The sequence below is a fragment of the Astyanax mexicanus genome, chromosome 20, assembly GCF_023375975.1.
Source record: "Astyanax mexicanus isolate ESR-SI-001 chromosome 20, AstMex3_surface, whole genome shotgun sequence".
Taxonomy (NCBI): Eukaryota; Metazoa; Chordata; class Actinopteri; order Characiformes; family Acestrorhamphidae; genus Astyanax; species Astyanax mexicanus.
Window position 1 is genome coordinate 8,767,272 of NC_064427.1, and position 27,729 is coordinate 8,795,000.

General features: G+C 37.7%; 2 protein-coding genes across 2 annotated transcripts in view; both read left to right on the plus strand.

Moving 5' to 3' along the window:
• The first annotated feature begins 170 nt into the window (after positions 1-170).
• etf1b (eukaryotic translation termination factor 1b) lies at positions 171-10,703 on the plus strand. The gene is made up of 11 exons (XM_007237791.4): positions 171-239; positions 2,752-2,862; positions 3,995-4,170; positions 5,086-5,225; positions 5,439-5,577; positions 6,293-6,483; positions 7,590-7,719; positions 7,811-7,984; positions 8,344-8,408; positions 8,542-8,689; positions 8,891-10,703. The coding sequence occupies exons 2-11, from the start codon at positions 2,777-2,779 to the stop codon at positions 8,971-8,973; spliced, it is 1,332 nt and encodes a 443-aa protein (XP_007237853.1). The 5' UTR covers positions 171-239; positions 2,752-2,776; the 3' UTR covers positions 8,974-10,703.
• Positions 10,704-12,766: 2,063 nt separating this feature from the next.
• Positions 12,767-27,729, plus strand: part of fbxw11b (F-box and WD repeat domain containing 11b) — a 21,431-nt gene continuing 6,468 nt past the window's right edge. Inside the window, exons 1-8 of the mRNA XM_007237793.4 lie at positions 12,767-12,881; positions 21,679-21,741; positions 22,806-23,025; positions 23,275-23,461; positions 24,798-24,888; positions 25,177-25,314; positions 26,900-27,018; positions 27,561-27,729. The exon at positions 27,561-27,729 is cut by the window's right edge and continues 81 nt beyond it. Of these exons, the coding sequence (XP_007237855.3) occupies positions 12,819-12,881; positions 21,679-21,741; positions 22,806-23,025; positions 23,275-23,461; positions 24,798-24,888; positions 25,177-25,314; positions 26,900-27,018; positions 27,561-27,729 (1,050 nt within the window). The 5' untranslated portion in view covers positions 12,767-12,818. The remainder of the gene's footprint in view (positions 12,882-21,678; positions 21,742-22,805; positions 23,026-23,274; positions 23,462-24,797; positions 24,889-25,176; positions 25,315-26,899; positions 27,019-27,560) is intronic.

The following is a 27,729-nucleotide window of genomic DNA, read 5'->3' on the forward strand; positions in this document are numbered from 1 at the left end:
ATTTCGTCGCCAAATCCAAAAATGACACTCAAACTTTAACACTACGTACTGATTTGGGAGGGCGGGGCATTGGCCGTCTCTTCTGATGACTGACAAGACAGCTACCCAATCGCAGACGCGGATGTGTGCCGTATCCATGGCGTTTCCAGGGAAGTGATCTTAGAAAAAAATGTGAGCGCCGCCTCTCAGCCGGACCACGCCGCGCGCAGCGAGAGAGAACCGGTGAACTGCGAGCAGCCGTAAGCGCCTTTACCCGCTTTCTATCAGCCCAGCGCGGCCTTACTATCAGAAAAACACGCTGTAGTTCAGCTGATGTCCTCTTTACCTCTGTCCCCTCCAGCGGGGAAGCGCGGGGAGCAAACCCCACACTGTTAAACCGCTGCCCGCCTGGAGGAAGAGACGAGGCCGCGGTGCTCAGCAAGATGAGCCAGTTAGCTTAGCTTAGCTATTGAGCTAACTTAGCCGGCCTGAGGGAACTTTAGCCCGGTTGTTTGATCCGGGAACTTGCTTATTATCGGAGCTCGAGCTGTCAGCAACCAGGCGCGCTCCAAATTAACCCTTCAGTTCTGTCACTGCCACAGTTTAACACTTTATATCTGCCTGATTCCCAAACAGCTGGGCTAACCTGTTAACTGGGCAGGCTATCTACATTTAGCTTAGCACTTGGTACAAGCTAGCGACGTAGGTTAGCTAGGTAACGTTAGTTAGGTGGCTAACGCTAGCTTAGCTAAGTTGTGAGACTTGGTGTGAACTTTAGCTACCCAATATTATAACGACAGCTGCATTATGAGCTTTATTTGTGTAGTTAAGGTACATCAGAAATGTATATATTTATAGTTTATTAATTGTAAAGAATCTGCTGTCGCCGTTTGTCTTTTTTTCGAGCTAGGTTAGTTAAGCTAGGTTAGCTAACTTGGCTGGCGAGTCGGCATGTGGCGAGAAGTTGTAGCCGTGTCTAAATTCAGCTGTGGAGCTGAGTCTGTTCAACTTCAAGTTTAGTCAGACTGAAGTGTTAGTATAACTAGCACTGTATAGTACACGCTTTCTCACAGCAGCCTTGCAGTAATATAGCCTGCTAGTTAGCTAGCTAGTAACCGTGACTTGGCTGGGAGAGACAGTGGAAGGAAAACCCCCATAAGAGGTCCCTATAAGAGAACTGCTTACGTTAGCTACCCACTGTGACTGTAGCAGTTATCTAGCTAGCGGTTAAAACAATGGCCGTGTTGTTTGGCAAACCGTTTAGCCCAAAATTACACCAGCTGTACTAACTAGAAGTCTAACTAGAGGAAACAATTTTTTTACCAATATTATCTCAAATGACACATTTCTTTATGACAGCCTATTGTTAATGTCAGATATATAGATCCACTAAACCGTCCTCACTGGTAATTTTAAGAGGACCACATATCCTTAATGTTTTTGACTAGTAAAATGTTATTTTGATTTTGGCATTTCTAGAGTTAGTACTTAATAGTAAAAATTAATTATAGAGTTTAATAACTTAAGTTTTTATTAGTAAACTAATACTCCAAGTAAATACTCTTAATGTCGAAATAATAATGTACAAGTCAAATTTACATTGAATGGATTTGTAGATGTAAAATTATTAGTTAATAATACTAATTGTTTTTTTTGTTTACTTATTACTAATTTACGTATTTTTCACTAGTAAAAAGTGTTTGCAGATATTTACAATGTAATTCCTTTTTAGTAATTATAAGCATGTGTAACTGATGTTTCTACTAGTAAGAATTTAATCAACAGTTTTTCTTTTATTGATTTGCTCCTTAGCTAAAGTTTAGTTGAACTGTACAGTTTGAAATACTTTGATGATGCACGCGATTTGTTTAGATCACAGAGCATGTAAGTAATATGTTTTTTTTTTTTTTTTTTTTTTTTTTGGCTACCAGTGCTTTAAAAATGTAAAAATTCAAAATGTACAGGAACGGATGAAAGCAAAAAAGCAAAAACAAATAAAAATCATATTTTATAGGGCCCTATATATTGTAAATCTTTTATTTGAATGTGGCAAAAACGTTTAAAAAATAATTTGACATTGCACAAGACATTGCATTTCTTGTGATGACGTTTGTGCATATGTACAAAGCAATATTGATGCTGAACGTGTATTGTGCAGCCCTAGACAGTATTAATGCAAATCAATGTTTTATCAATGTATTTATTAACATTTTTAATAGTTGCAATTAGAATTTCAGATATGTTCAGTTTTAGATCCATGTAATATCACTTTAGATATCCATTTAATTTAATTTAAAATTTAGGTTTTGGGATTGAGATATGGTGTTCTGGTATTGATTTGTCAGGAGGCTTTATAAACATGAAGATTTTTTATTAAAACAGTTACAGAGGTCTTACACTACAGATTTTACTGTTTATTACTAAAAGGGCCTTTGTTGCTGTTGTCATTTTAGACAAAAACTGTGTCCCATACTATAAGCTAATTTTATTAGCATTGGTTAGCATTAGCTTGGCATTGTGTGTATAGTTGCATTAAGTCTGCTTTAGGCAACTCCAGGGGAATTAGCTTAGTCATTTAACATTTTTGCTGACTACAGACAAATGCAGATTAAAAACACCACCCTAAAGTTATTTATCTATGTGCTTCTATTCTATACATTTGTTGTCTTTGTGAACCAACTGCTAAGCTTATCTTAGCTGCACATGGTGTCTAATGATATGTTCATATCTAAAGCTTTAGCTGCCCCTTCTCTCACTCTCCCTTTCCATTAGGTCTCTGATAACGACACGCTGAAAGATGGCGGACGACCCGAGTGCGGCGGACAGGAACGTGGAAATCTGGAAGATCAAGAAGCTGATCAAAAGTCTTGAAGCTGCCAGAGGGTGAGGGCACCTGCCACACCTCTCTCATGACAATTTTTGTGGTGGTGGGGGTGGGGGTGGTGTCTCCAGCTTTTAGAGCAACTAGACTGAGCCTGCTGCCAGCCAGCTTTGCTGACAGCTGTTTAATGCGGTGTGAGGAATATGGAATATGGCACGAGGCCTTGCGTTTAGTTTAGGGTATTTATGATAACATAAGCCACCCTGGCAGCTGGCAGAGCAATTTAACCACCCAGCTTCTAAGTAGAGGCTTGGAAGGATGCTAAATAACCCCTGAAAGCTGAAATTTTGGAGTGATACAATGGTAATGTAACAATGTTCCGCCCCTTAACCCACTTAGAATGGTCAGCTGTTGCTCAGTGGAAAGGTTTGGCTGTGTTCCATTCTAATGTTGGGAGGTTTTACTGTACAGCTGAGGTTACTACAGCTGCTGATCACTAAGGTCTTTTTTTGTGTTGTCGGTAATTTTAGTATACCTCCATTTCTTTTTCAAATAAAAAAAATTAAAATTATTAAGATATTGACAGTGTTTTGATGTGCTTTGTTTGATTTGTTGGAAGCTATTGGTTATTTAAATGATTAATGTATTGTATAAATTTAAAGTCTGTGGCGTAAAATCGTCCTAAAACGACAATGTAACGTATCGCAGTAATGTCTAGGACAGTGTAACGTTCAAAGAAATTGGACCAGACCAGGTTTATTTTTGTCTATAAACATATCTTGATTTATAGGCTTTTTAGTATGTAGAGAGGCACTGAAATCTCTACATCACTGAATATTTGTTTAAAATGCATTTGGTATTCCAATATAAACCTTGTAATATGTCTGAGTATTGCCATAGACTTTCTTTAGGGGTGTGTAAGTAACATTCAAGAGGTCATCTGTGAATCATCAAACATAATTTCAGTGAGCAATTATACCTCAGTGCCTCTATTATTAGTGATCTGTTGTGTAAACGCGTTATGTTATTGAGAATTGAGTTCTGGTGCTCTAGTGCCTGCAGGCTCACTCTCAGCTTATCTAGGGTCAAAGCAGAATTACTAACCTGCACTTATATTGCGAATGTTAACTTACTAATGCTTACCAGTCACCTTTTGTGTTTTTTTTTTTTTTTTTTGTTCCTGTTTTTTTGTAGGAATGGTACCAGTATGATCTCCCTAATCATCCCTCCAAAGGACCAGATCTCCCGTGTGGCTAAGATGCTGGCTGATGAATTTGGCACAGCCTCTAATATTAAGAGCAGAGTGAACAGACTCTCAGTGCTGGGTGCCATCACTTCCGTACAGCAGAGACTCAAACTCTACAATAAGGGTGTGTATGCATGTGTTTGATCTGCACCAAACTAAAATGTTTTGACTTAAACTGAACAAAATGTGCTAAACACTTTTCGCAGGTTTTCATTAATTTTGCCACCGTTTTCACTATTGCATAATTTAAATTGCCTAAATGTATTTATTTTTTTCGCTTTTTAAAGAAAAAGCCATTAGAAACTGATAATTACTTTTAAATAGTAAACACAGAACATTTTAACACGCTTTTTGTTATTTATTTGTATTAGTTTTAAAGTTATACTGGGGGTTATCTTGTCTCTCTGTAGGTTATACATATGTATATCAGCAGATATGTACATGTGTAATAATCCATATCAGCCCAGAATTCCCACATTGGCTCTCACATCCCTATATATTTTGCAGTGGTGTCTCAAAACTATTGCTTATTTATTCACAATTATTGCCAATCATTATGCCTCACGTTTCTATTAAAAATTCTGAAGTCGTAAATAGACATTGTTTCAAACAAAGATGCAGACACTGCAGCAGGCATTTGATGATTTGAGCTGTTTAGCCATGATTCTGAGTTGATTATGAGTTGAATTACTGGCTAAATGGATGAAAGACCAAAGTCCCTAAGTCTACAATGCCTTGTGGCTGTAGGTAGTCATTTTGTATGTCTTTTAGCTCACACAGATGTCTTTTTGGCACTCTTTCTTTATTTTAAACCAATATTTCTGACTATTATTTTGAAGACAGAAGATCAAAAACAGAAGATCAGTTTATGCGATAATGTAATATAAATCAAGAAAATGTTTTAAGTAATTAAATTGGTAGTAAAGATGTACCAGTCCTTTGGGGCATGCATTCGTACAGAGAACACACAGTATTTCAATGTATTGGTGTATTTTCTACAGAAATGTGGAATTAATGGCCTTTTTGTTTTTCTTTTCAGTGCCTCCCAATGGTCTGGTTGTGTACTGTGGCACCATTGTAACGGAGGAGGGCAAAGAGAAGAAAGTCAACATTGACTTTGAACCCTTTAAACCAATCAACACATCCCTGTATTTATGTGACAACAAGTTCCACACAGAGGTGAGACCTCCATTAAGATATTTGTAAATTTGACTGGTCTGAAAACTAACCTACATTTTGCATTTTCTCACAAAATATAACTGCAAATGCACATTGTTAATGTGAAAAAAATGAATAAATAAAATGCGTTCTGCTGATCTGCTCCTTTTTTGACCGTGGTCAGCATTTTATGAGCCAAACACATGAACCTGTCTCACTCTTGTACACCTTTAGGCTCTCACTGCATTGCTCTCGGATGACAGCAAGTTTGGGTTCATTGTGATTGATGGTAGTGGCGCCCTCTTCGGAACTCTGCAGGGCAACACGAGAGAGGTGCTGCACAAGTTCACTGTGGACTTGCCCAAAAAGCACGGTAAAATAACAAACATCTTCTCTTATTGTCTCCTTTTAATTTCTCTTCATTAAATCTGATAGAAGTACTTAGATGGCTGTTAGTTTAATCATACTGTTATATATATATTTTTATATATAATATTTACCAAATATTTATTTACCTACTGTCTACCTCAGATTCAGTATTGTAATTAAATCAGGCACTGGTTAGTTTTCAACCTCTGTATAGTATTCACGCTTGGATGTGAACTAAAACTACCACACTGGAACATTTTGAGAGGTGGTGGTCTGGTTCCTGTCTACCTGTGTGTATGGAGGTGCTGTTATCAAATCATTGGTTGTTGTATGACTGGTCAAAATAATTGTCAAGTTCATTCATATTCATATGTGAACCAACATACAAGTTAGCACCGTGAACAATATCATGGTCAGCAAACATGTTTTTTGGTCATGGTCCATATATTGGTTGACAAGTTGATTTTATATAATTATTCCTTATTAGTATTAGTATTATTGGCGTATACAGGTGTATAAATAGATGTAACACATTCACGTTTTAGTTCAAGTCAGTAGAGTGTAATCAGTGTAATCCCATGTACAGTTTGTAAATAGGACATTAATATTGATTTAATGAGAACATGCCCTCAATGTATCTGCACAGTGTCAGTGTTTTGAACATATCTGCCTGTCTGGGACCTTTGCTCACCAGTTTGCTCTTTGCTGCTCTTTTTCAGGCAGAGGAGGTCAGTCTGCTTTGCGTTTCGCCCGTTTGAGAATGGAGAAGAGACACAACTATGTGAGAAAGGTGGCAGAGACGGCCGTCCAGCTGTTTGTTTCCAACGACAAGGTCAACGTGGCTGGGATGGTTCTTGCTGGATCAGCTGACTTCAAGACTGAGCTTAGTCAGTCAGACATGTTTGACCCGGTATGTATCACTTTAAATGCTAGAAGTCGCTGCGTTGTGACTTCAGGCTTGAGTGAGGTTTTTTTATTAAAATTATACAAGCTCGAATCCGATGTCTAGATACTTTTGGCTTCTTGAGTGTATGTTTTAAATGATTGATTCTGTTTCTGGTGTATTTCTATGGCCTCACATCGATGTCAAAAGTCGAGGGCGCAAAAATACAAGTCGGAGGTGCAAAAATAACGGGTGGAAAAAAAAATGAACCAGCATGTTTTAAAATTGTGAGTGTGTAAATTGACTTCTTGTGAGCACAAATGTGAAACTAGAGAGCAAAAAAGGGGAATCATGTGCTCGCGGAAGAAAATGTTTCTCCTCTCATGTTTCTACCTCCACAAACCGGAGGAGGGCGGGGACAGAAAGATGGCAGGAGAGTTAGCGCTCTCCGGCGTGCCGACTCTGCTCTATTCTGTCTGCCCGGTCTCTCGTCTGTATCAACCGTGTCTCGTCTGTAGCTCTAGGCGCTAACCCAGGCAGACCGATCCGGCAAGACGATCGCCGGAGAACGGGCTGTTTGGATTGTAGCATAGCCAGTTAGCTAACCCTCCTGCCGTCCTTCTGTCCCCACCCTCCTTCGGCTTGTGGAGGTAGGCGGTCTGTCACGAACCCCGGGGATATCAGCCAATAGCTAAGGGAGGCAACCTTGGACCCACCCCCAAACTGTCAAAACCACCCCTTTTTAAAAACTCAAGCTCAAAAAAAAAAAAGGGAAAAAAAAAGCACCTGAGAGAAAAAAAATTAAGCTTGAGAGCAACATTTTCTTCAGGACGCACACGATTCCCTTTATTTTACTCGCTAGTTTCACATTTGTGCTCACGAGAAGTTAATATACACTCTCAATTTTAAAACGCACTGTTTAATTTTTTTCACCCGTTATTTTTGCACCCTCGTCTTTTAACATTGATGTGACGCCATACATTTTACCCAATCAGTTTGAGAAAATCAAAACGTTATGATGCAGTTCAATTGTAACACAAGACTTTACTCATGTCCAGCCTAAGTGTGAAATTCTTGCAGCCAGTGTGAATCTGGTTGTTTTTTGAAATGTTGTCCTCTCTGCTTGCATACAGAGGTTACAAGCGAAGGTGCTGAAACTCGTTGACATTTCTTATGGAGGGGAGAATGGGTTTAATCAGGCCATCGAACTGTCTGCCGAGGTGCTGTCCAACGTCAAATTCATCCAAGAGAAGAAACTAATAGGTAATAAATCTTAAAATGCACTTGAAAGAGGGTTGCCTGGTGAAGGCTTTGTGATAAGTCTCACTCGGTGTCTGTTCCTTTTTGTTTTTAGGACGCTACTTTGATGAGATCAGTCAGGACACAGGAAAGTACTGTTTTGGAGTGGAAGACACACTCAAAGCGCTGGAGATGGGAGCTGTGGAGATCCTCATCGTTTATGAGAACCTGGACACTATGCGATATGTTTTGCGCTGCCATGGAACTGAGGGCACTACGCTGGAAAATGGTACATTTCAAGGTTCTTTTACTGTTAGAAATGTTGCAGATAAACTCTCATAGTTATTTGGCAGATCATTAAGCCAATGGTACATGAAGCATCCCAAAGAAACCCCCAGACACTGATTTGCTTTAAGATGTAGTATTCATTTTATGCTGGCTTGCCACATGTCGTTGGACAGGAGCTAGTATCTGACACCATGAATTTTGCTGTGTTCAATGGAAGTTATAGAATGCTATAAGAGTTGATTGTCAGTTGTTCAGAATCATTCACAAGATCTCCTCACAACTTGTACAGGTTTGGGAGTTTCAAAATTATTATAAAGGTATTGCACTTTAAATAATTCACTTTGTCTTTTTAATCATTAGATGAGAAGACTCTGTATCTGACACCAGAGCAGGAGAAGGATAAATCTCACTTCACAGACAAGGAGGTAAGTGTGTTACGTGTTTCAACTAAGCCTACATTTCTGAAATTGTACTGCCTCACTGTGTTTTGATAGTGATATTGTGGTATTCTCAACTGCATATCCTCTGACTCGATCTGTCTCTTTGCAAATGTTTTAGACAGGGCAAGAGCATGAACTCTTAGAGAGCATGCCACTGCTCGAGTGGTTTGCCAACAACTACAAGAAATTTGGGGCCACGCTGGAGATTGTGACAGACAAGAGCCAGGAGGGGTCGCAGTTTGTGAAAGGATTTGGCGGTATTGGAGGTAAGATAAATATTGTTCATAGACACTTAGTGGCTCTAATGCAGGGTTATACTGGAGTGAAAGTCTATCAAAGTGATTATTCATTGTATAAATTGAATCATTTACTTAACATTTACTAAAGTGTAATCACGTTATCCCAAATATGTTTAAATTGCAAACTTACCTTTTCCGTCTGTGCATACTTATCTTCTTCTCTTTTAGGAATCTTGCGGTACCGGGTGGATTTTCAGGGCATGGAGTACGTGGGGGAGGATGATGAGTTATTTGATTTAGATGACTACTAGGTAGTCGGGACTGACAAACCGGAGATTTTTCAAAAGTCAAGGATCTCTCCCTCTACCGCTCGGAGAATGGATGGGGAGGAGGGTGAAGGCAGGGAGGGTGAATCGATGACGAGGAGATTACGACGCGAGGGTGAAGCGAAATGGTATCTACATGTATGTATCCCTGGCATTAGAAAACAGTGACTCCATCTCCTGACTGGATGAAGCTGACTGGGTTTTGCTCCTTTCTACACCTCATTAATGCATCACAACAACAGTACCAACTTGATGAACCCCTCTTCCTGCCCTGCCTTGGCTCTCCAGATGAAATGTATACTGATAAGCTTTTGTAAAACCCTATCCCCAGTTTTCTTTGTTAGGGCTGCACAATATCTCAAACAATATCAGAAAATCTGACCAAAAAAAATTCTGTCACCTTTGTGTCAGTATTGCAAAGGCCAAACCATGATAAACAATATATTGTGCAGCCCTTTTTTTTTTTTTTTTTTTTTTTTTTTTTAAACTTTCTTCTTTATAATTTTGCTGGCCTCTGCTGCTACTGCTGTGCTGTTTTGAGTGTATGGTATTTAGGAAAGGTTTCCTAGAGAGGGGATTGAGTCTAGTCCTGGACAACAATGCATTTTGAATGGAGAGTCTCTATTGAAAAGCTACAGTAGTCCAGGACTGTACTTAAATCAACACACTTTTTTTTTTTTTTTTTTGGTCATAAGTAAAGTATGCGACAAAAAGGAATGACTTCAATCTGTTCTGTGTTCACAGCAACCTTATGCTCTTTTGTCCATACTAGCACTTCTGTTCTTCTGTGTTTTTTTTTTTTTTTTTTCCCTCCTTTGTTTTTTGGTGGGCCTTGTTTCTGCTGGATATCAGTATAGTGGTGATTCGTTCCAGGCCAGCTAAATTCTACCTGCCCTGCTCCTCCTGTCCCAGTGTGCACATGACCTGACCGTGCACCTGAAGATGTCTTCCCCACAGAAGGACCATCTCTGAGCTGGATCTCCTTTCCAGTTCTGCTGCATTTATGTAAAGAAGGCAGGTTTGCATACGCCACTTATATGCTTTACCACCCCAGAACAAAAAATGCCCACCCCATCCTCATACGAGCCATGTTTGCGTGCCTGAACTGTGTGATGTGTGTGGAAAAAAATAACTGATGGCATAGTTCACCAGAGTCTGGACCTTTTTATTGTATGCCTTGTGGTATTTTAATGATTTGGACTTTTAAGCTTTGGAGCTTATAGCTCTTCTTGACTGAACAGGCCAATTGAAAAGCAGATAGGATTCTAATCATGGTGGAGGGGCTCTCCGCTTAACTGGACTATTACAGCATGGATGTGCGACTCTTATTTAGGGTTTACGTCCATCCTTTATGTCTGTAACCACCCCCCTTATGTTAGTTAACTAGAATTCAAGCCCTCCACTTTGCCAAGTCATTTAGTAGCAATATTCAGATTAGGTTTGGGGGGTAAAGATGAGAACATACTGGACATGATCAGTAATTGTGGCACGGTCTCATTTATTTTTATTGTTTTTTTTTTTATTTGTCAGATTTACTAGGCAGCAGGCAAACCCAATGATGTAGTCTAATAGGAGAGAAGTAATCACAACAAAGAGGCTCCCTATTTTAACAGATATTTTCTGTATTCATCTCCTTGCTCAATCCATCAATATTTTGTATAAATCATTTGTTACATAAGGTCACAGATGTATTAAACGTTCTCATTGTTTGCAAATGTCTTGTCTTTTTTTATTTACTAATTATAAAGTTTTATTCACTGTACTATACTTGTGTAGACATAGTCGCCACCAAGGCACCAAGGCTGCCAGGTTGAAGGCACTGAACCTACATGTTACTGATGTTGCAACTTGGCTGTGTGAACAAGCACTAGTCTGGATCACTTTACCCATCTCAAATAATCAATGCCTTGTTAACCCAGCTGCGTATAGACCACTCTACCAAGCGTACCAAAATATTTACTAGCATTTTACTCCGTCTCTGTTCATGGAGCTTTCTTAAAAGGATACCAAGGCTGTTCCCTGCTATTGTGTTCCATACCTGGCAACCCAAAGAATGGATCAGAGACTAAAACAAACCGATGTCCAGGCTGTAGCAGAAAGTTCAAAGATCATAGTGAACCCATGAAGACTGAAACCCTGCAAGAAAAAAAAAACTGCTTAAACTTAGCATGTTTCGTTAATATATGATGACACATCTGGTTCTTTAAATGTTACGTTTTTTTTCTCCATATGATCTTCAATAATTTACAAAAAGAAGAAATAGTTTGTTTTTACAGCTTTACCAGTAAAAAGGTCATGTTAATGGTTTTTGACACACCCTTAACATCCAAATGAATAGAGGTAGTGCACATCTCAACATGTAGCTATGTGTTTGAGAAAGGTCCAAGCTAGAAAGTGTGCTATTGGTTCAAGCCAGGGTATTTGCAGATCTTTAAAATATATTAAATTCATTTAGTTAGAAAAGACTTTATTTTGTCCTAAAAAAAACTTAATATGCAATTTAGCTTACTGATTGAGGCTCTGAGGGGGTTCTATTTTAAAGATGAAATCTGGTGTGAAATGGACTTGCGATGTAGTGAAACATAACGAGTACAAACTTCTCTTGAATAGCGTTAACCGGGCAAAGAAATTACTCTTTTTACACCATTAACAAGGTTAAAGTGGATCCACACTTCATTAGTGGAGTTCTGAGGATCCTGACATTTAAAGCAAGGCACTTAAAACTTCAAAGGTGCACAGGTAGTTTGTTATAAAACTCTTTATTCAACACAGTACCTTCAGGTAGTTCTCCCAGTATTACCACCTTAAAAATAAGGTATGTTAAGATGACTGATGATGAAAAGCATGAACAAATTGGTTGCAAAATTTAAAAAAGGCCATTTTTCAGTGCCTTGTTTTAAATGTCAGTGTGGAGCAATTTTGAGCTTGTTAATGGTATAAAAATAGCTATTTCTTTGCACAGGCTACGATATTCCCATATCTTTAGCATTGTAAGCCTGTTGGGAGCATCAGCTAAAAGCGATGTATTTCGGAATACTGGAGGCAAACAAAAGTTTGTACTCGTTATAATGTTCATTTTACCGTTTGCCTTTTTCAGTGCACAAACATTTTTTTGGTAAAAAAAAAAAGTGTCTGACATATTGGTTGTTGGCTAGATAGCTTAGTTAGTTAGCTAATTGTTACAGACCTGGTGTTAATTATTTATGTCTCTAATGGTATTTAAAAGTCTTAAATGTAATGTCCTGCAGATATGCTGGTTCGATATCCCACAATTTATCCTCGAGTGTGTTAAATTTCAAGGCTTTTTAAAGCCTGCTTGGAGCATCAGCTAAAAGCACTGTATTTCAGAATGCTGGAGGTGAATTTCAGGTGAATGAAATAAAAAATAAATAAATAGATTGTTGCTTAGATGGTTAGTTAGCTAGTTATTACAGAGTTGGTGTTCTGTCTCTTATGGCATTTAAAAGTCTTAAATTCAATGTTCCCAATACCTACAGATACACTGATTCAGTATAGCACCATTTATCCTTTGAGGATGATTAATTTTAAAGCTATTTTAACGAGTCTGTTAAATCCAGCCGTCTGAACGTTTCTCGGCATTTAACATCACTCGTACTGAAAACGTGAATCATTTGGGGATCACCTCTGTCTCTAGATCGGGGTTGGAGATAGCCAATCACAGCGAAGGTGCGGGCCACAGCCACGCCCTTGGTGCGCTTTTTTGGTCCAATCAGACGGGCTGAGTCGGCCGCGGTGTCCCGCCCCGCCCCTGCTTCTCCCTTTTTTCGTATGACGTCGCCGGAGCTGCAGGGCTGGGTTTCCATTTTTTGATGCGAGTTTTGGGGAACAACAATATGGAGCCGGACATGGAGGACAAAACGTTGGAGCTGATGGTGAGCGTTGATCTCTGGGCTTTCCAGTTTGTTGAGAAAGAGAACGAAAGGAGAACAGTGTGACATTTAAATGGACGTCGGAAGTGGGGAGGTCTGTGTGGAGCTTTAGCTTTGAGTATCGTTGGCGTTAGATGAGCCCTGACTTGCCTAGCTAGCGATGTAGCTAGTTAGCTTGTTTAGTATATGTGTTTTAAGCTTATTTAAGCGAATAAACTGTGTTTTATAAAGAATCAGGGAAAGCAGAATATGTGCCAGAGGGGTTAAATAGATATAGCTGTTATGTTAGCTATGGAGGAGGCCTGTGAACATCCAGGCAGCTTTTTGCTGCTTCGGTTCCTAATCACTCCTGCTCTGTGCCTTGTTCTTTATGAATCTATAGCTATAACATTAAACCTTATATTTAAAGTTAATATAGCCCAGCGTGTCTGTGATTAAAGACTAATGTGTGGTGGGTAGCTCTGGTAGAACGGTGAAAAGAGAGGAAGTTAGCTTAGCTAACAGCTAGCTTAGCTTAGCTAAGTTGAATTCAGCCGATCCACCGCGACGTCGGTAACCTAGGTTAGCTGGCTATTGAGGCTGCTGCTCCCGTCGCTTTGGCTAGCCGGTGTTATGCCGATTTGTGCTACCCATCCGTATGTGCTGATTGCTTGCTTTTTGCGTATGCGCGGACCCAGAATCTTAACCGCTTCCATGTGTTTTTTTTTTTTTTTTTTTTTTTTGATAATTCACGCTTTTTGTAGAGTACAGCTGTAATACAAGTGTGTTACAAAAATGTGTACAATAGTACGGTGATTTAAAAAAAAAAAACACCACAACAACATGATAAACTTTATTTACTTAACTTAGTACACCTTACTACAACAACACACCATATTGGAGTAACTGGACGGTTTAGACACACATGCAGATTGTGTATTTTTTGGAATTTTAGATAGATGGATAGATAGATGGATCTATTTTTGTTATTGTTTTGAGATGGAAATATTGAAAGTGTAATTCTTCTAATCATTTGAGGCCAAATCAGAAAATTTGGTATAAAACTATTTTTATTTTTTCCATAAAGCACAGTGAACAAGTAATAGGTTTTCGTTCATTTTTCCAATTTTCAAGTTTTTCAGTTCCACACCTTAGATCTAACTTTTAGGAAAGGTTGCACTTTATTTTGATATTTTTTCTCACTATTTTTATTTTGGAACAAAAATCTATAGACATAACCCAACCTACTTTTGTTACAGGATGAAATTTGGAAAAATAGATTAACCAATTTCTCCTTTTACTATACTAAACAGGGGAAAAAGGAACATTGAAGTTTTACACAATGTTTTTTATTATTTTTTTTAGCCTAAAAGGTTTGAAATTTGAATTGGTTAAATGTTACACTGACACAGTAGTTACTGTGAACAAACATGCACTATTTCTTACTCTGTATTTGCTTTTTGGAACTTGGTGAAACAGTCTTATCTAGTTGTGTACCCATTAATGAGTGTTTGAATGACAATGAAGAGCACTTTTAATTTAAAGAAATGTAAGTTTATATACAAGAGTATGAAAAACTGATGGTGTATATAAAAAAAAAATCCACATTTTGGTCTGATACTGTGGTTTAGGGCGTCATGGAATACTTCTGCTGCGAGCATTTTCTGATATTTTGATTTGACCCTATGTGAATATCTGACCTTCTGTTGTTTAATTTAGCCAGTTTTACCTATAAATATACACCATGGTAGCATGTTTTGACAGGGTATCACAAATCGACAGAACACCGGGTTTCACTGCGGCGCCGCTGCGCCATTATTAGCGGTTAGCTACAGCTGAAGCCTCGCCTTGATTTTTGGGGGGTACAATGATTTGTTGTCTCTCACATATACAATCATATTTCCGTCGTATTTGTTGTTTTACTATAATAATCCGAATACAGAGGTAGTTTGGTGTAGTATTAATATGAATATTTGCCCTTTATTATACATATTCACTGTCCCATTTACGCTGCGTAGAAGGACGCTAACGCGGCTAGCTTGTTAGCCAGCTAGCTTATAGTTAACCGGTTAGCTTAGCTTAGGTCAATTTCTATTGGACGCTGACAGTACCATTTCTTAGATATTATAGGTTCTGGCTTGCTTTTATTCTGAGCCAGCGCTAAGATATGTCTAAAATATATAAGAAGTAACGCGTATTTCGTTGTTAGTCACACATTTAGGTTGTTTAGTCTTAAGCAGAGTTAACGCTAGCAAGCCGAATACGGCATACGAGGAAATGCTAGCTAACGACATAGCTAGCTACCATTAGCCAGCGGCTAAGGTGTCTCCATCAGATTCCTCCTGTAGGTTCGGTTCTGAAGTGAATGAATACGGTCATTTAAAACCATTGTTAACACAATATTTAGATATATTACACGATATTTTAATACTTTAGCATTATGTCCTACGTCCAGTCGTGTCATTGTTGTGATTAGGCCTGTCTGCTAGTAATCATTAGATGGATAATATATTGTACATAAAATTGTGATCCACCATGTTCCTGTAATCGTTATCATTTTATGCCACTAATATAATGATGGTGTGATGGCATAATAATTCATTTACAACATTTTAAAGAGAAGTGGAGTTTGGACAGTTAGAAACAGCCTTTGAATATGTAATTGAAATATGTGTATAAATATATATATTTTTTGTAAACAATTGACATACAGGCTCAGTTACTGAATTTAGGATCACACAACTCAATGTTTGAAGAGGGTGCTGTTTTTTTAAATGATAAATTTAATGTTTTTATATCGACGCCATATAAAGATTGCTGTTTCCTAGTTCAGAATGCTTGTGGTGTTAGTCTTGGCTTTCCTATGTGGCATGTTAGTTTTACACATTTTACAGTAGCTTTTGAGTTTGAGTCAGATATGAGAATAAATACGTTATGACTGACATGTCTTACTGACATGAACCTTACTGCGATGTTTGTTGTTACACAAAAGACGCATCACACTTTGCAAGGTAAAAAGCATTTTCTTTTTGCTGTGCATTGGAATCCAGTCTACCAATGCTGTCTAAATATGGCTGGAATAAACGTGTGAATAACTAAAGCAGCAGTAAAACTAGATATGCACCGATATTATGTTTCCCCTCCAATTTGATTCAAGATTTTGTGGTGTTTGCAATACAGAATCCTGATACTGATGCCAACTGAAACTATTTTGTTATATAGGTGTTATTTGGGGAAAACTGCATTATAAGATTTATATAAAAGTAATAAAAATAGCAATGTGCTAGTAGCTAAGCATTATAATCCCTCACCATGGACATGTTACTGGCTTCAGTCAGCATCATCAGTAGTTTCTTTATGGTACCTGTGCTCACTATTTCTAATACAGATGCTTTTATGTATATACAGTTTTGGCATCTGTGTACTACTAAGCAAAACTTTATTCTACACTATTATGGTTAAACTTTGGTAGTTAATTTATTGTCCACATGCATAATAATCTGTGCCTCTGTGGTCCAGTCTGAGTAATGTTTTGGTCAGTAAGCCCACTGCACTCTTGTCGTATATGAGTCTGTATGCCCACAGACTCGTCCTCGTCTCAAACAGAGAGCAGAATAGTGAACTGGATAAAAGTATTATCTCTGCTAAAATCTAACATAACAATTATTGTCTCTCTTTTCCTGTAGTTTGACTCAGACTTTGTGGTTAGCTAGCTTTGTCTGTTTTGCCTTACCTTTTGCTGCGCTAAGCGAGTTTAATGTTGAAAGTGATCTTTAAGGTCAAATTTTAATCTGATCTGAAATTCAGCAGGGCATGGAAGGGCAGCAGAGGTAAATGCATGTGCGATACTCTCCTGCTTTAGTAGTGTGGGAAAAAGCATCATTCAGAATCCACTGCTCTTAATCAGTACAGACTTCCTCTAGTACATAGCATCACTTTTTGTCAGTCTCTGTATTATATTATAGCATCTGCCCTGGCTGTGGGTTTGCTTCCTGTTGCCATGGCTACAGTGAGATGGGTAGGAGTGTGTCCACTCTTTTCTCCATCAAGACAGAAGAGCTGAGGAGTTGTGCAAGTCAGGGGAATAAAACTTGGGCCTAAACTGTCCAACTGATTTTGGTTGATACATCTGTTAAAGTCCTAACAATGAATACAGAATAAGGTCTTTCACTTAAATTTCCTATATGTGAATAATTTTCATAGCCAAAAAGAATAATTTGTAGTTTTTGTGATTTTTAAACACATACCAACAAATCACAATACCTTTTAGCTTTTTCCGCAGTGCTGTTCTAATCATGATTATTATTTTATTTATTTTTTTGCAGTTTTTTTAGTCACATGTTTAGCTTACTCAGTAGTTCATTTTTGGCATTGTGTGTGTATACCAGTAGTGCTTTTTTAAAATTACATTAACTTTAGCAGTGCAATTTTAGTCATGAATTACATCAGCAGTGCTGCTCGGGTCAGATGTGAAAGTGAAAGTGAAATTTACACACAAATTTGCAGCCAGTCAAACAAATGATTTTAGCAGGAAAACAAAGTTTGTGCATCTAATTTAATTTAATTTAATTTAGTGTTAAGTGTAAAAATGAAACTAAACCTGACGTTTGCCTGCTGCCCATTGACTTTCTTCCACATTTCTTGCTTGGATGAACATCACTGCTAGGGACAGCTTGGTAACGATTGTCCGTTTTGTGGTAATCATATGGATATTTTATTAATATTACTATATTTATATGTAATGCTATTTTAGGCAGCAAGTGAACAATCAGTCGGGTATGTGTATTGAAAGCTGGAAAAATAGCCAGGTGGGAGAATCTGCACTGCTTGAATGATTGGATGTGACTGTATCAGAACATCTCCAAAACATTAGACTGTTTTGGGTGTTCCTAGTTTGCAGTGGTAAGAACTTCCCAAAACTGTTGTCTAAGTCCCCATCTCTCAACTTCTATATTATCTTGCACCATTTTATCGGTCTTGTGGGGTTCATGCTTTGACAGGCCAGCGCTTTTATGGCATGCACAATGTTAGGCAGGTAGTTTTACTGAACTAGGTGTGTCTAAGAAGGGACGCCATTGGTCATCCAGTCATGTGCAAACATTTTAGCTACCCTGTTCAAATGTCCTGGTTAAGTAAAAAGTGAACAAAGGTTATTATATAAAAAAATGTGATTTTAAGCATGTAAACAGTAAATAAATGATAAGATGACACAAAAATAGGAGCCCAAAGTATGTTTTGGCATATGAAAACACAGACCTCTTTAGTTGGACACTCGTTCACACCTGCCACTTACATGCGCCCTGGATGATCTGATCATAAGTGGCTGGGACAAAGTACAGGTGTAAACAGGGTACCGTAATCTGATGAGGTCAGACATGTGGACACACAAGACCACATTATTATTGTAATGTAAACGACAGTAAATCGTATGTCCTTGACAGCAAAGCAGCACCCTCATTAACTGGATCTCAGTTGTAGGCCTGTCACAATAACTACATTATCGACTTATCGTTCAATAAATGGACATTACCTCAATAATTATAATAAGCGTGATATTGTCCATTGTGTTTGCACTTTCAAAATGTACATACATATATTGTAACTGTGGACGTGGCTGCAGTGATCCGGTAAGCACAGAGAGACACAGACACAGGGAGCAAATTCACTCAAAACATACCTTTTATTAGGGAAAAATGCCCTCCATCAACACCAAAAACAAACTTAAAGAAACATAGCAACAGCCCGGTGCGGCTCTAGTAGCTAAATTTTAGAGTCTTAGGTTCATGTTGTCTCAGCCTTCCATTTACAGGGTTTTTATTCCTGTTCAACGTGTACCAGCTGGGACAGACTGGGGCTGCATGTCATGGTGTGGGGCAGACCCATGGTTATCCTGCCTCTGCACTTCACAATGTGTTTATATACACTAAAGAACCTACTATATCCTACTTTGGTTTGAGCTGGGAACTTTTCAGGTTAAAAAAGTAGGTGTGAGAACAAGAAAGGAAAGTTTATTGTCTTTTAAAAGGGTCAATCCCTTTGTTATGATAGTTATTTTATTAGTGGTCTAAAAATGCCAAACCATATCGTTTATTGCAATAATTTCTGTGACAAAATATCGTTCTCAAGAAATTGTTATCGTGACAGGCCTACTCAGTTGTTATATGTAGACTGTATTAGGGCTGCATGATATTGGGAAAAGCTGTGATGGCCTGTGATGTGTATTGCAATATTAAACAATAGAGGAATTTTCACAAGATTTTTCTAGAGGATGGCCAGTGATCCAATATATAGATCATGATATATGTTTGATATATATTAATAATGTTAGTGTATCATAGATTTGAATGGTTTAAATGACATTTTGGCTCATGTTACCTGTCTGGTAGATAAGTTGTAAGTATAAAAAGAAAGTAGTGTGAATTGTGTATTATAGAAGATGTAGCAATACTTGTATGGATTCATTGGCCGTACATGACCTTGCAAATTTAGGGATGCACAGATGCGATGCAGCATCCTAGGTGAACTGCATTTCTTGGGCATTACATTGTTAAAGGCAGTTCCAAATCAAAGAATTCTAAGTAAACAGCTGAAAAATGCTGCCGACATTTGGACTGCTCTGAAAGATGCAAACGATTTATCCTTTACAGCCCTCAGTTGCCCACAGTTCACTGTACAAGTCCAGTGCAAAGGGGAAAAAATAAAAAACAGCACTACTGAATTAGCTGCAGTTACAAGCTAATAATAAAGGTGATACTCGTACCTCATGCACAATTAAAACTATTTAGGATGAAGACTCAGTTCAGTGAAAAACTGGAAAATTCTTATTGTAACCAGCCCCTCCCACAGCAAAAATGTTAGAAATCTGATCACAAGCAGCCACTGAAGATGTGTGGTGTGAACACCTATGTGTTTGAGGGGTGAATGGGACCTTAAGGCTGGTTTATACTAATGCTTATATTTTATTTAAACCCATCTTGATGTAATATAGGCACCCCTTCTTTTTGGAAGCTGGTGTAGTAGCCAATTCTTCAGTGTATTAACTTCACTGTGGGGCGCTCACTGCATTATTAGAGTGTTTTGGGAGATGCGTGTTGGGTGTCCTGAAGGACTTATTGATTAAATCACTTACTGATTGATTGAAGGTGGGGGTTATGTTTTACTGGTCCTTTTTCCGTTGAGGTAAATATAAACTAAATATTGTTTCTGCACAGTCATTGAAATGTTGCATTGTCATCAAAGGACAAAGGTCACATAAAGCAAATTAAATTAAAACAAATGAAAAATTTAAACTAAAGATTGATAAAAAAAAATACAATTAACACTTCTCACTTTCCTGACGTGTACCTGCTTGTAATACTGGATACATGGAGGGTGTAAATATATATTGACATATATGTATTGACCGATCATTGGAATGTGGTGTATTATTATACACTGCCTGGTCAAGAAAAATCACCACCAAAAAAAAAAAAGTAGTCTTGCCGTAGTGTATTGATGTTTTAAAAACAGTTTGGAATTTTAATTATTCATTTACATGTGAAGGTTAATCTTCGAAGTGGTTTATTTTTGTTCAAGTGGTTCAGTATTGTATTTAACATGAGATCCAACTGTTTTGGTTGGATAAGAAGTGCACTTTTCTTTTACTCAGATTTTGTGTTACTGTGGTGGTGTTTCTTTTTTTTTTTTTTTTTTTTTTGATTTAAACTTTTGCAGTGTTGTAGTATATTGTGATATTCAATTCAATAGTGTGTGTGTTTATGTATGTATATAACAGCTAATTTATTGATCATTCTAAAGAAAGTTGTGTTAAATAATTGAACGTAATTACCGTACACAAAGCAAAACATTTTGATTTAAACTTTTGCAGTGTTGTAGTATATTGTGATATTCAATTCAATAGTGTGTGTGTGTGTTTATGTATGTATATAACAGCTAATTTATTGATCATTCTAAAGAAAGTTGTGTTAAATAATTGAACGTAATTACCGTACACAAAGCAAAACATTAAACCTGACTCTAGTAAACTTATATTAGGGCACCTATACAATTACTAGTGTCCAGTTCCAGTATATTGTTCTGTTAAAGAGATAATTAAGGTGTCTGGGACGTGTAGCTTGATCCTAAGCACTTGAATTAACTCCAAAGCACACGCAAGCCCACTATGTGGCAGGAATGGAGACAGTCTTGCTGCTCTCTTTGTCATATCTTCCTTGATGTGGCTGTGGAACAAGACTAGTCTGCAGCTGTTTCATAGGTTAGAGAGTTCCTGCCCAGTGTCCACAAACAACATCCACCTAGCCTGGCCCTGTTAGACTGATTACTGAATACAAGCGAACCCGATTGCTGTGGCAAATGGTTTGCCGTCTTGTTGATTTTAATTTTCTCAAAAGTTGCAATATTAAATCTATAGCATTTAGATATGGAAGCGAAGTAGGAGAGAAAATCTATTTTTCTATTTTATCAGCTTAATTCATCCATTCGAGCATTTCAGTCTATTGAGGCACAATAAAGTGCGACCAGTAAGAACACTTTTTTTTTTATGTATAAATAGTCTGTTAATCTAGCAATGTCTTAAATGCTCTGAGATGCTTTTTGCTTCAGGTTCTTGTATATAGCAGTTCCATTGAAATGCACCATGTACTCTCTTCAAAGCTTACAGAGCACCACATTGTTTGTTCTCTGTCCAAAATACTCATACACATTTAAATGGCCAAGGGAGATTTCTGTAAACGTTGAAAGTCACATTGCAAATCTATTGTTATTTTAAACTTTGGGATGTTTTTATTAGCAACTATTAATGATTGCATCTCTTGTCTTTCAGAACACCTCGGTCATGGAGTCCCATACTGGAGATCTATCCCAGAAGACTACCACAGTATTTAAAGTGAGTAAAGTGAGACCAATCCCTGTTGAACACACATAGTGTACCATAATACCATACCATACACTGAATTCCTAATACAAATCAATGCAATTAAATGTTTTTTTTTTATGTGATTTTATAATGCTGAATTATATTATATGCAAAAAAAATATATACACAGATTTTAAAGCAGCACTGTGGTGTTTATATGGTCATTTAATAGGTATCTCAGAGTAAAAGTTCTGATCTAAGCTGCGCTTAAAACCGTGCAGTTAAAACCATGAAAGTGGGAATTTGTGTGCAGTTCAGCGGTCCAATCAGAGTTGCTGTTGTCCGCATGATGTAGTTACATTTATGGCGTGGTGTCTGTCAAACTATAGCCTAAGCTGCAGTGTAGGGTTAAAACAGGGGTATAAATTGCCCTTTATCCTGAGATGTTAAATAAATGTGGTTCATTAAGCAAAAAAAAAAAAAAAAAAAGCCGAATTCGGCTTCTTAACAGATTACCCTTTTGATTCATTTTATTTCTCTTTGATCAAAGGGTTAATCTACAGTTACAGTAGATACAGCACTCACATGCATTAGGGACACTTATACTTGTACAAGGCAGTTGGCTTTTGATTCTTTTTATTCTTCTGTTGTTGAATTTGACAATAGAACCCCTCAGCTTTCTGTAATTGGTCAAAACGAAAGTCCAACACATCTTCAAACAAACCAAACCACCACAGCTTTTGATTGAACAAAATTTGGGTCCTTTCCTTTGTGCTGTGGTTGATGGAACGTTTCTCAACTGCTCTTTTGGTTCGGACCAAACTAAAGAAAAAACAATGTTGGCGTGAAAGCAACCTCAAAAAAACCTACCACATTTCAGCTTTTAGAAAAATGGAGCTTCAGGAACTTCTGTAAACCTTAAACTCTGAAGTCTTAATGTCTGGTGGTCCATCAGATATTTGCCTCAGCCCTAAATCGCTGTATCGGTTCATAAATCTCTAAATATGATACAGAATGATGTGTACTGATGTCACACGATACGTGTGGGAAGCAGATGGTTCATGTGGTTCTAACTGGCTTTTTTTCGCTGTCAGATCACTAATGGTCCTCTGACGGGCTCCCGGAAGAGGCCGTCGGAGGGTGACTACGAGAAAGAGAAGGACGTTTGTATTCAGCTGTTTGACCAGTGGTCAGAAACTGACCAGGTGGAGTTTGTGGAGCATCTGATCTCACGCATGTGCCACTACCAGCACGGCCACATCAACTCCTACCTCAAACCCATGCTCCAAAGGGACTTTATCACAGCGCTGCCAGGTATACCTTTATTTTCTTTCTTAATTTTCCTTTTTATGTTCTACCATTCCTGCTTTCTTTTTCTTTTTGCTTTGTAAATAAGTGTGTAAGAAAATATTGATATTGTATAGTCTTGTGATGGTATTGAGCAGGTTTTGGTTTTATATAGGGTCATCAGTAAAGTAACTACTATAATTAGTCACTGTTTTAGGATGCATTTAGAATCTGTTATCTCTTATCTCTGCAATTTCCTCCTTGTGCCCATTGCAGCTCAGGGTCTGGACCACATAGCGGAAAACATCCTGTCGTTCCTGGACGCACGCTCGCTCTGCTCAGCTGAGCTGGTATGTAAGGAGTGGCAGCGCGTCATCTCCGAGGGAATGCTGTGGAAGAAACTGATTGAGCGCATGGTGCGCACAGACCCGCTCTGGAAGGGCCTCTCCGAGAGGCATCAGTGGTGAGTGATGGTGCAATGGTTTCTGACACACACACAGAGCACCACTCTGTACTGAGTTTAAAGGACACTTTTCTACTGCTGTCAGGATAATATAGGATCAGAAATTAAAAATGTGTACTGTGTAAGTGTAATGATGGACAGTCCATGGCGATTGTGACCTCCATAACCTTTTAGCTTTCTATCACTGATTCTAATTGAGGCTGGAGCTGAATTCCACTCTTCCCTTCCCAGGCAGACACGGCATTACACAACCGTGCAGGACCTTTATAATGTTCTAAGCATTTACTCCTAAGCTCCTAAGATTAACTAATCTTTACTTTTTGAGTCAACTTTATTAAAAACTCTCCAGCTGGGGCTGGGAGATTAATCGAATTAAAAATAATTTTTTTTTTTTTTTTTTTTTAATTGCAGTTTTATACTGATCTTTAAAATAGGATAATGGAGATGGTACATCTTTTTTATATAGAAGCGGCCAAAGAGAATATCGGTAGATAGACATTTGCTTCTGTCAGAAACCTGTAAAGAACTTTCAAGTGGCAATGATTTACATATTTTACACTTTTCCTTAACTGTAATACAAGGAGGTTTTTCTTTTTATTTTATTTTTTTTTATAAAAGCTGCATGTAAGGTTGCATGGGTCTGTTAATTGTTTTTTGAAAAATAATCATTTTATATTAAATGTTATAGAAACAATAGGTTGCGCATGATTTTAAATGGTAAGAACTAAAAATGTAAATCTTAGTTGATAACTCATATATTTGAAGACTATTGAATTAGTCTCCATATGGAGCAGGCCAGCACACAATCCCAAATCCCAATTAATAAAAGTAGTAGCAGTGGTAGCAGTAGTAGCAAGGTTCAGATTCGTTTTGAGGGGTTTGGTGTGAAACAGTTCTTTATGTAGAGAGAATTTTACCTGTTATGTGAATTAGTAATCATAGTATGTACAACCATAATAGCTAGGGAACTTTCTGTATGTCGTTAAATTTTACATTTTTCTTTGTCCATTTTCTAAAATATCTACCCGTTATCAACCATTTTAAATATGCAGATTAGAATAAAAACAGTGCAGACATAACATTGGTAATTAATTCATTTCTTTAATGTTTTTTATTTACTCCATTGTAAATTAAATATTCTGCCTAATATAAAAAAACACTAACACATGAAAGGACTTTTTAAAAACTGGCTTACCGTTTCAAGCCCACAGTCTTGCTTTAAAGTAGTTGGTTGACCTATTTGTGTTAGTTTTTTGTGACTGTGCTGCTGTGGTTTAGTGGTTGGTTTAATGTGACCTTTTTTTTTCTTTTTCTTTCCCCCTCTCTCCTCCCACAGGGAAAAGTACTTATTCAAGAACCGCACTACAGAAGTTCCGCCAAACTCGTACTACCGTTCTCTTTACCCAAAAATCATTCAGGACATTGAAGTGAGTACCTCACACCTCAAATTGCTTATGTTTACTCTGTGCTGCATGTATGAAATGTGTGTGAGGGAAAAAAAACAGTTGTTATCTTTGATCAACTTGCTACTGGCAGCTTGTATGACATCAAAGGGTTGCAGAAGCTGCAAAAAAAGGGGAGTGGCATGTTGAAAATTTGCCTGTAAAGCATACAGTCTGAACCATAGGAAAATCATGCAGTGTGATGGTAATGTACACTCCTAGAAGTCAGCAGACAACATTGTTAATATTGCATCATTGTGTTGCTATTGACAGACCATTGAGGCTAACTGGCGCTGTGGAAGGCACAACCTTCAGAGGATCCAGTGCAGGTCTGAGAACAGTAAAGGAGTCTACTGCCTCCAGTACGATGATGACAAGATCATCAGCGGCCTCCGAGACAACTCCATCAAGGTATGTTGGAATGCTGGTCAGGGCTGGTCAGTGCTATTGTTATTGTGATACATTTTTAATGCAGGACGGTGCAGTGAATAGATGGACTGAACAGGTAGTCTCTCTTTTATGCATGACTTATTTTCCTTCTGGACATGTTTCAGTTAAATGGACTATGCATATAGGGGTGCGCAATATGACCCTAAAATAAAATCACAGTATTTAAGGCAATTTTTGCGATAGTATGTAAATTAATGTCAAGAATATGCTCGTACAACTAAATAAATGGTAGTTTTGTATAGTATAACAGTTTTAAAAATGAATTAGTCGTTATTTAAAAAAAATATATGTCAACTTAAAATATGTAAAATATGTAACTTAAAATTATTTGATATGGCAAAAATAAAATCTCTCAAAATTTAAAGTGCAGCATGTGTTTAGTTCATGCATATATGCTGCAAACGTAAACACGCACACAAAAAAAATACCCTTAGAGCTTCACAGTAAACAATGGGCTACTTTCAAGACAGAAAACCACTATTGCTGCAATATGGATTTTTTTTTTAATCAAATTACTGTATATTGTGTATGATCTATTATGGCACAACCCTACTATGCTCATTGGTTCATCCTATCAATTAAAAAAAAGAAAATCTGCAGTACATGCCCATTTCTTAATGACTGGGATTATGTTTAATTGTTTTTCGGCAAAGTAAAAAGTTTGCATTGCACACGTAGATATTAATTGGGAGTGGGCAGTATGACCAATACCGTCCAATTATTTGACTGAAAATGGCAAAAATATACTGGGTATTTGGACGGATAAATTTGCTTAACGATTATTCGGTGCATCCCTATTTAAATAATTCTGTTTTGCTCATCTGTTGATACCAATGTTTCAAATTAAACAGTAAATGGTCAGTGATGCATCTTCAGCTGTGCTATAAATCATTCACTGTAAAATAAATAGTAAGGCCTGTATGTATAATGACTAAAGTCCATGCTGTGCACTGGCATGTCTGGACATAAAGATTAAGATTATGTATTAAACCTTTTTTTTTTTTCTTTTTTTTTTTATAAATCAAATATCTACCCAAATACCAATTTAAAGTTTTACCTATAGTAATTATAAAAGCATTGTAGCAGTGTAGAAACATTTATACACTACTTTAGATTTAGAATTGTTATAAACATACTTTACAGCTATTGCACCAGCATCAGTACCATCATTTATTTTTTTTATTATTATTTTTTTTTATATATATATAATATTTTTAATATTTTAAAATCTTCCTCATGAATTATGAATAATCATGACTAATCGCCCAGCCCTAGTGAGCACTAGGCAAATTTTAAATAATCCTGTTGCACACTGGTATTTTAATGTGATTTTTATTTCTGTTGTAATTAAAAGACATTGATTTGTGATGTCAGTCAGAAAGTAGGTTGAAATCCACAGAGCATTTTTGTGCTTCCTGCTTACTTACTCACTAGCAACCTGTTTTTCTTTACCATTAGTATCAAATTCAAATTGTGTGTTTTTAAAATGTTTGCAGTTTTACAATTTTATTTATTTATCTCTCTCTCTCTCTCTCTGTTTTTTCAGATCTGGGATAAGCAGTCTTTGGAGTGTTTGAAGATTCTAACGGGACATACAGGGTCTGTGCTGTGTCTGCAGTATGACGAGCGGGTCATTGTTACTGGCTCCTCTGACTCCACAGTCCGGTTAGTGTAGTTCTCTTCTTTTTTGTATTTTCTGTGAAGCTTTAAATTAAGAGTTCTGCAGACTCTGTTGACCGTTCAGAATGAACTGCAGAGCTCACAGTATGACCTGTTCAAAACCACGGCTTTGTGTGTTTTGGTTACATTCTTCCAAAATGGTAATTACAGCAGGGCACCCGTCTTTTAGAAAACGACTTTGTAAACAATTAAACCATAACTGCTGTTCTCCTCCATGCTGCCTCTGTCTTCTTACTGAGCACCATTTCTGCTGCAGTAAATGACTGGTCAGTTGTTTTGTGTTGTGTTGACATTTCTCTCTCTCTCTCTCTCTCTCTCTCTCTCTCTCTCTCTCTCTCTCTCTCTCTCTCTCTCTCTCTCTCTCTCTCTCTCTCTCTCTCTCTCTCTCTCTCTCTCTCTCTCTCTCTCTCTCTGTCTCTCTCTCTCTCTCTCTCTCTCTCTCTCTCTCTCTCTCTCTCTCTCTCTCTCTCTCTCTCTCTCTCTCTCTCTCTCTCTCTCTCTCTACCAAAACACACGCACAACTCTAGGGTGTGGGATGTGAACTCGGGGGAGGTACTGAACACACTGATTCACCACAACGAGGCGGTGTTGCACCTGCGCTTCTGTAACGGTCTGATGGTGACGTGTTCCAAGGACCGTTCTATCGCCGTGTGGGACATGGCCTCTCCCACAGACATCAGCCTGCGGCGGGTGCTC